At 44.2% G+C, this 13,453-nt stretch overlaps 1 protein-coding gene across 1 annotated transcript; it reads right to left on the bottom strand.

Moving 5' to 3' along the window:
• Window positions 1-6,745: 6,745 nt before the first annotated feature.
• Window positions 6,746-12,812, bottom strand: EIF5 (eukaryotic translation initiation factor 5). Its single transcript, XM_010085877.1, has 11 exons — window positions 12,474-12,812; window positions 11,669-11,948; window positions 11,337-11,418; window positions 10,932-11,104; window positions 10,481-10,592; window positions 9,638-9,777; window positions 9,127-9,285; window positions 8,767-8,928; window positions 8,315-8,479; window positions 7,911-8,045; window positions 6,746-7,145 (listed from the first exon to the last, which is right to left on the bottom strand). Exons 2-11 carry the CDS (start codon window positions 11,738-11,740, stop codon window positions 7,053-7,055), a joined length of 1,293 nt encoding a protein of 430 aa, XP_010084179.1. The 5' UTR covers window positions 11,741-11,948; window positions 12,474-12,812; the 3' UTR covers window positions 6,746-7,052.
• Between the last annotated feature and the right edge of the window lie 641 nt (window positions 12,813-13,453).

Consider the following 13,453-nt stretch of genomic DNA (forward strand, 5'->3'; position numbering starts at 1 on the left):
AAAAAGTGCAGCAGTTAGTGCCTTGAAGCACCGCAGCTCCCTGGTGCACGTCACTGAACGCCCCCAGAAAAGGCTCTCACGAGAGAGAGGTACCTGCTCTCCCACTCCTCCTCCCACCAGGAACACTCAGTTCCCCCTCGATGATTCAGATAACACCACCCCATTGCCCTGGACAAGCCTTTTGGCATTAGGAAACAGGAAGGCCTCCCCGCTCACCTCTCGTTCCTCCACCACCCACACACAATGGCCACCTTCGCATCCCAGCTTCCTGCTCGCTGACTGGACCAGGATGCAGCCAGCAGCGCCCGTGGTGCTGAGCTTCCAGCCCCCACACTCCTGCCCTCCCCGAGGGACCCATCCTGAGCAGGAATTTCACCTGGGCACCCCAACCTGGCCATGCAAAGCTGAAAGCATCTCCAGGTGCATGCAAGTGAGGAGGTTCACCAGGACTGGTTAGTGGGGAGCGGCTGGCTGCACAGCTCCAGGGGCTTTGTGAGCACCGCTCTCTTCCTACGGCATTTGTTTTGCCAAAGTCAAAAGGGTTGCTCCTCTCTTCTGGCATGAGGATTGACGAAGAGCTGGCTAGCTGGACTCACCACCCTTCATCCCCTATATTTTTAATCAGCACAAGGAGCACACAGAAAATTAGTTCTGCATCCATATAAGTACTTTAAATGGTGTTTTTTCCATCTCTGGACTCTTGACTTCAGCAAGTCATGCTACTTGCTAGAAACTTTGGCTCCTCCATTTGGCTGCAGGGTGAAGGTGGTGTTCTTCAGTGACCTCCACTGGGAAGCAGCCAGCTTCCCTTACAGAAAGGTTTCCTTTCCCTTTTTCTGTACCGCTCTACCTAAGCGGGGACTTTGCTCTTCTGGAGGTGGCGTGCTCCTGACAGCAGCTTGAGTCGATGCACCTACTGCCTTGATCTGATCTCATGGGACCTTCCTGACATAATTTGTCTTGTTTAAACTGGTTCTCCTGATTTTGTGGAAAGACCACTGATATTCAATGACTTTCCTTAAACTTGCCCCTTCTGCATTCTGGATCTTACATAGGATTCTTTCAGCAGAATAAATGGAAACTAAGATCTAGCCATCCTGTTCATGGAGAAGGCATGGAAAATGCAAACTCCTGGATTAAATGTCAGGTGGTAAACAGGAATCTAAAAGAAATTATTTAAAATCCTGTGACTTTCCCACACAGAGCAGTATTTTCCTGTCATTGCAGCTTTGCTCCTGCTTCCCATTTCCTCCCTGAGCGTGCTTGCCCAGCGACCATAACCACCCCGAGCCCCACAGGACGTCCAGCTGGGACCACCAGCTCCTCTGGCTCGTGCTACAGAATGAGCACAGGCTGAAGGAACAACGGAGGCAGGACATGGGAACCTTTAAATCCAGGCTTCCCAGCATCAGAGACCACATAGAAAACCCTTAGTCTCTTTATTTAGTCTTTTCCTTCTTTATTTAGTCTTTTCCTATGTGAACTACTCTGTTCACAATTTGTCTGCCTGTAACTTTGTCCATAGGAGTGATTATTAATTAATTAATAATTTATTAACAATTCCCTGACAACACAGGGATGGGATTCTCCTGGGGAAATATACTTTCCTCATGTTTCTTTTAAAGATGCCAGATGTCTGCCTTAATTGCACAGATACAAAGCCAAACTCCATTGACGTCAGTGCTTGTTAGCTGGGTTGTATTAATATCAGGTAGATATAAAAATCAGTATCACGCAAAAATTCAGAGAGAACAGTACAACACCCACACAAACCTCCCGTTGAGGAGTTCCTGGGGCTGATGCTTCCCTTATCTGCAACGAACAGCTGAAGTGCCTACGACCCGAGGCTCAGACCCCAACTCTCCTTTTTGCATCATCTCTTCCCCCCTTGAGAAAGAAAATACTGTGCAGAAAGTGCATCTAACACCCTGGTAATGAGACAAGATTAGCAGTGGAAAAACCAGCGCTCTCCAGCTCCAGCCTCAGCAGGTGCTGGGGCCCTGGGAGCAGGAATAGGCTCCGCAGCCCCTTCCTCCACCTCGCAGGTGCACGGCGTTCAAGGTCAGCTCCAATACGGTGCCGCCGAGTAACCTTGGAGTTGAGCGGTGTGGAAGGAGCAGTGGGAGAAAACCTGCGGGGAGCCCAGCCTGGGCCCTCCCCACCTTGGTGCTGAGTCTGGGGCCCGTGTAAAGCTGTGTGCCCACAGGGGCACGCCTGCCCCAGGCACGTGTCCCGCTGATCCTGGGCTTGCCTGACGGACCTGACCCATCACAACGGGTTTGTGTGGCCAGCACTGGAAGCTCACAGGATCCCCTTCTCAGGAACGCAGGGCACCGGCGATGGCTGGGTCTGGATTACTGAAGAGCCTGAGCTGTTTAATAAACACTCACATGGAAACACGTGCAAGACGACAAAGTGATGCCCATAAAAAATGGTTTGACATTTACTGGATTTCCCTGACGCTCATCTCAACAGAAGGAACGGTTCCCTCTGTTTCACTGACAGCGATTGGGTGAACCCCTGTTACTTGGGTTCCTAACCCAACATATCAAAGATTTTTTTTCATTTTCCTCCGAAAAACATTAAGGAGTTGCCTAATTTTACTGAATTAAAAGCAGCATCACCCACGTGCTAGTGCCATGTCCTTGATGGATGTCAATGGGAACAGCTCTAAGGAAGCGGTGGAGATACCCTGGTGCTGCTCCACACCAGGCGAGGAAGTGACGTGCTGGGAAAGCTGGCCAGTGGCCTCAGAACAGCTCCTCACCAGTTCCACGGCCAGAGACAGACTCTGACACCTCCGTGGCAGCAAGATGATTGTCTTCAAAATGAAAAACATAGACACCACCAGCAGCCTGTCAAGTGTGTAAGTAACCCCAATAGCTCCAACAGCTTTGTAAGACTTAAGCTGAAAGTTAAGCGTGCAAACAGTATTTCACAGATAAGACTTTGAAGAGCATTGTTTTCAAGCTGCTTTTTATCATCTTTACTTCTGTGTTTTCTGTTCCACATGTTCACGGTTCAGTGGTGTTACTGAATGCCAAGGATGCCTCAGCAACAGCCCTCCCAGGCTTTCGGAGTAATTAGTTTGAGAAGAAAACAGCTGCCAGAATTCAGAAGACAAATTGGTGGGTCAGCTACTTCTGTTCCATCTCTCCTTGCCGTTTCTGTTCACTGGTTTCACTGGGAGCCCAGAATTGCTGTGGTCTTTATTACTACCCTGTAGCAGCCTTCAAATGAAAGGACGGCTTTGTTACAGATCACTACATTAACTACTTTTCAGTGACACCTCTTCTTTTCAAACATCAAGGTTCAGAACTTGCACAGCTGGAATACACCCACATACTAGCATTATTTATTAGTTATAAATCAGCTCTTTCAACGCTATGGTACATCTGGCCAGCAATGAATCAACTGAGCTGTTTGACTTGGGTGGAGACTGGGATCTTTCAGCGAGCATCTTAACCCAAAGAACAAGACAGATCTTAGAGGGGAGGAATGACAGCCTGGTGGTAATGCCTCACACAAGCGACTCTGCAGAGCAAACTGCACCCTGCTGAAAAAGCTGACCTCTCTGGGATTGTTGCATCATGGTTACACCGGCTGGGGCAAGGGGAAATAAAGTGTTCAGCACATTGTTGTGCCTACTGCAATCCCTTCAAATCGCTTTTCCTGTATGTTTGGTCATCGCCTCACTACGAGCCTGAGCTGTGCACTCTCAGGAGCAAAGAGCATCCTTTTATATAATACATGTCCTACCATATCCAGCTGAGCAATACTTTTTAGGCTCTCATTGATAAAAGTAAAAACAGGCAATTTCACTTCTTATACGCATAACAACAATCAGGATTTCAAACCCCAGTTGAAGCCGCTGAGCTCCTTTCATCTGCTCGTGATGCTGCCCCAAGCAAAGCTGTCAGCTGAGAAGCTCCCCATCGTGCTGGATGAAGAACAGCCGCTGATGATGGCTGCTGAGCTGCAGTAAAGCTCCCCGTCGCAGGCTCCTGGAAGGAGATTAAGGTTTGCAAAGCCAAGACTGCCGCTAGACCTTCCACCTGCCAAATCAGAGCATTCACACTGCGGTTTTTAAACAGAAAGACTGTACGGTATGAAGTGAGGGAAATCACCCGACGCTTACTGTTTCCTTTACAGGTGCCAGGAGTCTCTTTGAAGCTCCGAGCAGACTGTATCCAAACACCAAGTTGCCTTTTGAAGATGTACTTGTTACTTTTAATCAGATAGCAGTAGTAATAAATTCAAAGACTCAGGAAACTTCTAAGTCAGACTTCTTCCTTCCCTGAAGAAATGCTCACAAAATGAACGTTCATTTTTATTGTCTGGTGGAACCCTCAGTTAACAATCTGAGATGGAAACAGCAACAGTGAGAAAGTTAACTTGGTGCCAGGAATATCATAGTTAGCAAGGGCCTCAGTGCTTCCAGAAGCCTCCCCTGTGTCTGAGTATTAGGGCATCACTTTATAACATACACTTAATCTGATCCACCTGTGGGCTACTACAGGCAAGAACACTTTCACTCCAGGCATGCTCCCACCATGTCTACCCCAAATCTACCACACAGAGCTTTTTAGTGGGTTTTTTAAAATTTTATTTCCTAGTTTCCCTACTGGAAGGAACAGGTCTGTCTTGCTAGTCACTAGGCTTTAGGGTGGAAGAGATTGTCCCCTGTGGTGGCAGACTGCAACTATGATCCAGTCAGCTCTAAAACTAACCGCTCTAAATGAAACTTCACTGTGTCACAGCTGGTAGCAGCCAACACCATGCAACATATACTTCAGACAAAAACCTTTCGGTCACATCCTAGAGACGGCATCAACCCGGATCTGCAAAGCCGCATCTGCACACCATCAGCATGGAGCAACTGATTATTCTGGTGAACCATGCTGACCTACAGTGACTAAGAATCAGGCCACTGATTACTGCCCATGCTGCAAGGAACTCCTGTGCAGTTTGCTAAGGGGCTACAGCATTTCTCAGCAGTGCAGCTGTGACACTCCTGGGAACGAGCAAGGGCTCCTGTTACTCCCTCCATAAGCAGGAATTCTACTCAGAAATGCAAATCCAACTCAAACCCCTACCCAGAGAACTTGCCTGATGCACAAGCACCCATCTCCCACTGCAATAGGCAACTACCAGGGAGGTACAATTTCAGGAAGGGAAATCTTACACTCTCGTCACCAACATGACTAGGAAATACTGGTTAATGATCTAATTTTCTAGGTATTGCTAATACCCAACCTGTTTATACAAGCCAGCAAGAAGCCCAGGGCTGAAACCCTGCTTCCAACTAGAAAATGTTTTTAACCCTTCCCTCACCACCCCTGAAGTTCTAGCCTTTTGCTTTAAAAAAGTTCCACAGATTCCAGTCTCTTGACACCCACAGGAAGTAAAACCTGCCTATAGGTTTCTACAGCAAGTACCAGGCAAAAATCATCAGCTCGAGCAGCTACACTACTCAGCTGGGATTTTTCCAGAGTACCTCAACCTTCCAGCCTGGCAGGCAAATGCCTGTAATGGCTGCTCACAACTGTTCCACAAGGCAGGTATGTGCCTGCACCAGGAAGGAAAGGTATCTTCAAGAGGTCATGCTGGGACTAGTAACTCATCTTCCAGGTTCCCAACAAGCATAAAAACTGACAATTACCTTTGAAATACAAACCAATTTAAACAGAAAGAACAAATTTTCTTTTGGAGAAAAAGCAGCCAGGAATAAACCTGGATTTAAATTAAAAATCATGTTTTTATACTACTGCAATGAACACCCACCTAAAATAACCCTTTCAAATGCTTCATGGCTTCATCCCATCTTTCTAAAGCTGTTTGCCACATCTGCTAGCATCAAGTGACAATCTGATGCCAGGGCTACCTGCAATGCAACAGCAAGTTCACAGACTTACAGACCACTGTTCTGGAGAGGAAAACCTGCTGCTCAAGTCACCACTACTGTAACCAGCAAACAATTCTCCTTCATCCAATTTTAAGTTTTGCTAAAACAATGTGACAAGCAGCTCATTGTGTACCCTACAGCCTCATTTCTCAAAAACCTGTAATACTGAATCTCATACTGAAGAGACCCATTGTCCCTCTCTTGCCAGTCTTGGTTTTCTTGGTCTTAATTCACAGCAAAAGGCTGTGAAGAGCAAGAATTGTTTCAGAAGGAATAAGGTACCTCAGTGTCAGCATTCAGGATCTATGCAGGTCAGCTTCCAGGGCTCCCATGCACCAGATCATGCTCTCTTCTGCCCACCCCCCATTTGACAGGGCTGGGTGCCGATTTCCTCTGTGTGGACAGTGCAGCGTGTGTGGCCACAGGTCAGTGGCAGTGCAGAGGTACTGGTTCTCTCAGCTCTAGTCAGAGCACTGAAACCTGTTATTTAATGGAGCTGTTGAAAGCCTCAAAGAAAAAACCCAAAAAAAACCCCAAAACCCCAACTTCCTTAACTCTTAACAACTGAGGAAGTTTTTGCTAAAAAAAGCCTGCAAAGATCAGAATCCAGTTGTCTTCTGTTGTAAGAAGCTGGCATCTGTATGCTGTAGATCACCCAACACCTGCTTCTTGCCCAGGTTTCAAATCTCCACTGCTGCAGCAGCCTTTAAGCTAAGGTTGCTTCCTTTTTTTCCCCTCATTCAAGATATTTTTGTCATTTTTTGTCTCAAACCTTGCCTGTTTCACCAAATTGTGTAAATACTTACTTGGAGAAGAAATAAGGGAGTTCAGAGTCACAAATGAAGATTGACCAAAACCAAATCCTTTATTTCCACAACTGTATAAATGTGCTCCAAGTATGTGTCCAACACAAGTTAGAACAACAAAATAGAACATGCCAGTTGCAAACTAGATCAGTTCACCGATGTGCTGACTCCTTGGTATTAGGCTTAGTTACACGAGACCAGTCACAGTAAAAAGGTATATTTTAGAGTACAAAGAGTAGCAGGATGTTAAGCCATTTCAGCTTGTGCACATACAAGTCACACTTCTGGCAGAAAATGCAGGGAAGTTTGCATTATTATGCTGGAAGCTACGTTGCATCACTTTAAATGGCATCAATATCGATATCATCGTCTTTATTGTTTGCAGGCTTCACAGTTTCAACTTTAGGTACACTGGCAGTTGTAGAGTACACCACCTGTGGAGACAAAACACTTAGTTTTACTACAGCACCTGTTGTCCTTAACCAGCAGAATAACAACTTTAACATTAGGAGTTGCAACATCCACCCCCTCGACAGCCCTCCTGTCTATTGCTGTGCACTGCTTCACGTGCTGCTCCATGTTCTCAAATGCACCACCTTCCAGTGCAACAATAAATATTGCACAGGTAACCTAAACTCAGGCATTCTCAAACTTCAACTACACCTTAACATCTGTCTTCAGAAAGTAGAGGTGTTGTTTGTAGGCAGGAGGATCTTCTATTCAGGAAGAAGAGTAGGTACTAGTGGGAGGAGAAAACAGAAAGCCCACATGCCAAAAAATCCCAGCTCTAGTCAGCTGGGGGGTAGATTTTATCTAGGCCTGAACTGTGAGGAAAATGGTTCTTTAATCAGTTCTTCTAACAAACACACACACTTAACTCTAAAACATGAGGCTTTTTGCACAATACTGCTTGTCAGTCTTCCACTACATGAAAAACTACTGTGCAAGAGACTGTGCTGTTACACAATGATTGTCTTTGGCTATTAAGATGCACCTGTACTGTTACAAAAACCATCTTAGATAGACAAATGACTATGGGTAGAAAAAAGGCTCTGACAAAGCATTAGAAATGAGGTGTTCCTCCTGTTCCAAACATGCACAGTAATACAGGTGTATTTTATAGCACATCAAAGTACAAGACCTAAGCATGCAGAATGGCACAACTTCAGAGCTGTTCACAGTAAGTGAGCCTTTCCTACCTCTATGTTTTCATCTTCATCCTCTTCTTCATTACCGGAAGATTCTTCTTCAGCTTCCTTTAGCCATTTAATAAATGGTTCTGCTTTGACATGGATTTCTTTGGCAAGCTCCTTTGAAACATATTTCTTTGAGGCCTGAAAGACAGAAGTACACAGACTTTGCTTTAACACTGAAGAGTTTCCATCAGATCACACCCAAATAGAGAAACAGCCCAACTTTGAACTCTAACCTAACCCTACTGCCTTGAATGACCCATTTTTGAAAGGGACGTTTCTCCCAGGTAGTAACTTATCTCAGATTAGTTGTTTGAGGACATGTGCACAAGAAGCTAATGGAGAAAACAGATGCAATACACTAAATTCAGGTACTTAGCAGGTATAGCACATGAAATATTACCCCTTACCTTTTCTGCCCAGCCAAGGATGACTTCTTCTTCCAGAAGATCTGCATCGTACATTTCCTTCAAAATATGTGGTATTTTAGAAAGAAGTTGAGACTGATGCATGGCTACCACGCACTCAAAGCCATGGAGAAGGTACCTCTGAGCTTTCTTGTTGTTGTGGCAGAACTAGAATTGCAATAAAAGAAAAAACATTTGTTTTTACTTTAAATTAGCTTTTTTCCTCTCCAAAGAGCCGCTGCTTCTGTTCTCAACTCTGTTCAGTAAAACAGAATTTACAACAGTTCATACTATCCCTCCCACAGTTCTCCCTAGTTAAGGAGGGGTTTAAAAACAAAAAGCTGCAAGAAGTTGTCTTCCCCACAGTACCAAGCAATCCAGAACTGGTCAAGTAGTTGCTGCAAGAAGCCAACCCAACAATTTTTACACCAAATGCAGAAGAAGAGACTGCTTACACGAAGGAAGTGACGCCTGTATTTCCGTATCTGTTCACGAATCCTTTCATCAAAAAGGACTTCAGTGAGAACTAGCGGGCCCATAGGCTTTACATCCAGTCTCTCTGCTTCTGCTACAATATCTTTGTCAGAAGTATCTATGACACCTTCTTCCTTCTTTTTCTACAGAGAGGAAGAGATAGAAATGTTTTAGAGCACTGACACAGACCTCAGTAGCTTTATTGCACTGCTTCCCTCCCCACCACTGGGGGAACCAGTACTTTGGCAGAAGCTTAAATAGCTTGCACGCAGTCTCCTTGCCAACATTTTATACAACTGCAGCAGAGTGACTACCAAGCAAACAACCAAGAGAATACTCACCTTCACAAAATCAAATAGTAAGTTGACTCTCTCCTCCACTGTTCTTTCCAGGTCTTCACTAAGTGTGAGGTTCTTTGCATGGTCACTGATTTCATCCATTCTACGCCTCTGCGCTTCTTCTGTTGTGTCTTCACCCCAGTCATCATCATCATCTTCCTCCTCAAAACCAAGACCAAACCAACAGGTTCATACCATGGTACTACAACTGTTGCAATACACAAGTGTTGTACATACTAATTTGAGAGCAGTTTTATGAACATGTACTTTTGATTTTTCCCCTAAAGAAAGGGTTACACCATGATTTAGAACTCAAATATAATGGAGAAAGAGCAGATGTAGGAAAGAAGTAATGGAACGTAGACTTGAGTTTGCAGCCAGAGTATTTGCAGGGTTACTTAAGTGCAGTGCAGTTTCATCACTCTGTTGACTTGCAAAGAATACTGGTGACTTAAATTTTGCATCAGAGCAAGACAACACACATCCCCATCTCCCCACTTCCCCTTCTACTTACCACAACCTGTGGAGGAGTAATCTCCTCTGGTGGTGGGGGTGGAAGTGTCTCATTGCTGGACACAGAACCATTCTCTTTGTCCTTGCCTTTTCTGTTCTTCTTTTCCTTGTCTTTCTTTCCTGTACCAGTTTCACCGCTTTCTGCAAGTGAATGTTAACGTTTTATTCAATGAACTAAAGGAAAGCTGAAGCCCCTGCACTACTGCACCTTTGCCAAATCCCCAAGTGGGTTCACATGCTTTTATTAGCAGTAACTTATGTGTCGTACCTATCCCCACATACATTCAGGGCAGATACACATCTGCTAGGGAAACCCCTGGTTCCAGTGAAAGTCTTGCTTCTCATCAAGACCTGAAGTTGTCCAAGTCTATATAACAGGTGACCTCACAAAGCAGAGACCCCCGGAATAGGTTAGACTTTTCTATTCTAGCAAGCTTAAATTGCAGCAGGCAACTAGATGCTTACTACAGAGTGTTGCTTGCATAGAACAAGTACATTACAGTTAGCATTTACTACAGTGCTTTTACTTCACTCTGACTTAAACACAGAACTGCCATGAGCTCCTGCAAACTACTCCTCCTCCTAAGTTGTATCCTGTATAAGCAAACCCAACTCTTCACAAATACTTCTACTCAGGAATGATACAGGATAACAAGGGAAGAGACTGCTCATATTAAAAGTATGAACACAGCTACTTCATCCTGACCCACAAACAAACTCTGTGAGTATGCTGGAGCCTTCTTACACTTTAATTAGATGACAGCTACTTGTTTTCCTACTTCATTAACAGCACTCACACTGGAAAAGTTCCCTCTACCCCCACCAAATAAGGAAACACACTTACCAGGTGGGTTTTTGAGAATGAACGTGCAGAGTTTATGGTTTGTGTCAAGCATGCCTCGATAGCCACAGGCTTTGCAAGAATTACCTATAGTTTGTTTCTTAGGATTGACATGCTGTAAAAAAGAACAGCCTTTGGTTAACATACCACTTACAGAACAATTATGCATTAAAGCCTAACCCTGATTTTCACATTATCATCTTCACAGAATTAAGACAGAGATTTAAATACTCTACAGCAACTGCAACACAGAAAGTTTAGAAGGAGCAATTTAGCTCAGAAGTTTTATACTTTTATAAATGTAAAACTTCCCAAGGGGTCCATGTTTGTGCATGTGTGCATACTAGATTTTATCTTCTAGATATTCAAGTCAGCTATTAACTTTGCACCACTTCCACAAACATCTAATGAAGTGTTTCCATAGCGCTACCATTAGTAGTGACAGAGCACTCACCAGATCAGTTTCAGGATTCTCACACTCAGGACAGAGAACAAATTTTTTAATGAATCCATCCAACATGTCTTGCAGCTTATTCGCCTCATGAGATCCATTGACAATGTAACGGTCATTCTTAACATCAAACTGGGTCTGTGCTCCCAGCTCACAACCAAAAAATTTGGTAGGATCTGTAAAGAAAGTATAATAACCACGACTGCTCTCGTATCTTCACTGCGATTTTTTAAACAGCAAGTAAATACACCATTGCTTCTTTCTTGTAACTACTTTATCCTGAGATAATCACACTTCTTTCTTACAAATTTTGAAAGAATTGTATTAATGATTTACTAGCCAGTTAACACTACCACTTCAAACACAGAAGTATTTAAAAAAACTGCTGTGTCACTCCAGACTACTTACACGTTGGAGGCCGATTAAGCGCCTTTGCAACGTCAACCATGTTGACTATAACTGTCTTTATTCCATTTCCTTTGCCCTCCACCTAAAGAAAAAAAGTGTTTTAAGATTAATGACGTCAAAAGCCAAACCCAGTGTGTATTCCCCATTTCACTATATCAGTTTTGCTTTGAAGCGTCTTTTCAGCTGACGCACACTTAGTGTGGACATAAAAGAGCATATGTCCTCCTTGCCCTCTGACTTGCTAATGACCTCACACCTCTCTTCCTCCTCTCTGAAGAGAGGAAGTTTTGTTTGAAACACTACCTACTTACCATGAATAGTTAGCTAGTTACCTTGGCAATCAGACGGGGCATTTTGTAGCGATAGAACTGATCTGAAACACTGCGGTTGACGTTGACAGACATTTTGCCTTATTAGTAGCTTTATCAATAAGATGAAGAGATCTTTGATTGCAGTTTTTTGGTATCTTCTGTCTGGAGAAGACGGGATGACATAAACGACTGCAAGAGTTCTCGGTCTCTGACATGAAAAAATTTTCGCCACTGAGGCTGTAAGGTTCTTGCTTGTATGCTATGTTTCCCCAATACAGGTACCAGTGGCTGCGCAACAGCTCTGCAAGTATTAATAAACAGAGAGGAAGTTGACCTTAATGTGCACCAATCAACTTTTGTTACAGAAAGGGACTACATTTAGGGTAAAAAGCAGAAAAAAAATTTACATTCTTTATGCTATGTCATTCTTCAGCTTGTGGAACACGAAACAGCAGCCTTGAATTGTACTGGTAAGTAACTTTTCCTCAACTACACCATAGAGCTTTCCACCCTCTTCGTTGTTACTACCCCAAAAGCATTCAACAGCTTAAGACCATTTTCTGTACAATTAACTCCCCAAAGAGTGCTGTGATCAATAAGGAAGGGGAAGGAACACTGCTTGATTTATTATGGAGACCAATGGCTCTTGCACCAAGAGGGTCACGTGATAATGTCTCAGGCTGCAGCAAGCAGGAGAAAGATCTGGAAAACAGTTTCAAATTCCACATCCTATCAAACCAACCAAAGACTGTAAGAATGCTGAGAAATATCAGTAAGATGAAGTACCAGCAATCTGTAGCCCAACAAAATTTTTTACGTGGCTTACCAGTTTTTGGATTGGAGTGGAAAAGAGTTGAAAATTAGGTTATTCTCCCTCTCACTTATGGATTCTCATAGCAGCTTCTGTTGAGCTTTGCCTTAACAATAAGCCTGATAAAGTCTGACATAGGTTGCTTCACTGTAGAAAGCCTAGCAACGCAGAGGTACAGAACAGTGCAGCAGCTTTTCCAGTTGACTTTTTTCTTAGGGGAAGGGGAGGAGGAAGGGGAAGGAGGATGAATCCTATTATTCAAGTTGCCTTAAGCAGTATTTACATATTTAAATTAACATGTGTCTCTATAATCAGATCTAAGAGTACTTAAGCCATAACTGGTTGGCTACACAGGCAACTCTGACGACAGTACGGCTATTCTGACACGTCATCATGTTGTTATCGTTAATGACAGAAGCCTTGACACATTAAAATAGCCTTCTTAGTATTTACACATAAGAGCATGGCTATTGGTTCCACACGGTTCGAGTCCCTCTGGTCAGGTATACAAATTCTTTACACAAGTAAACAGATTCATATGTGCACTGTGTTCCATTTTATCCCAGATGCAGTTCTGCCCTTCCTCAGCAAAAAGTGCACCGTGGACTTTGACCCAAGCACGGGGCTTCCCTCCCCAAGATGTCTAAAAAGAGCCACCACACAACCTGACCACGTGCTTGCAGAAGCACTGAGGAAGCAGGTATCTTGGAGAACGAGCTCTAAAGAAGACCGTGCAGTTTCCCCTCCTTCCAGATTACAGCTTTTGTTTGCTGTAGATTAAAGCTCCCTCTCCTGGTCCCTAGACACCTCATCCCAAGCACCACCCCCCCCCCCAAATGCTATGCACAGAGGAAGGAAAGGGGAAGGCAACTAGACTCCTTTGCTTCAAAGCACCGTTTCTCCACCCCGCTCAGGCCTGTGATGAGTCATAAATGCACCAATTAAGCACTGAGTCAGCCCTGGCAGCGATGGGGGAGAAATCACCTCCAGCCACG

This window comes from Pterocles gutturalis, unplaced genomic scaffold, assembly GCF_000699245.1.
Source record: "Pterocles gutturalis isolate BGI_N339 unplaced genomic scaffold, ASM69924v1 scaffold30775, whole genome shotgun sequence".
Classification (NCBI taxonomy): domain Eukaryota; kingdom Metazoa; phylum Chordata; class Aves; order Pterocliformes; family Pteroclidae; genus Pterocles; species Pterocles gutturalis.

Bases quoted from the DNA above. Each gene is read 5' to 3' on its own strand.
- EIF5 (XM_010085877.1), bottom strand. From the start codon at position 11,740: ATGTCTGTCAACGTCAACCGCAGTGTTTCAGATCAGTTCTATCGCTAC. The intron at 11,419-11,668 runs GTAACTAGCTAA...TTTTTTCTTTAG, and splicing joins TGCCCCGTCTGATTGCCAAG to GTGGAGGGCAAAGGAAATGG. The intron at 8,046-8,314 runs GTAAGGGGTAAT...TCTGTCTTTCAG, and splicing joins TCCTTGGCTGGGCAGAAAAG to GCCTCAAAGAAATATGTTTC.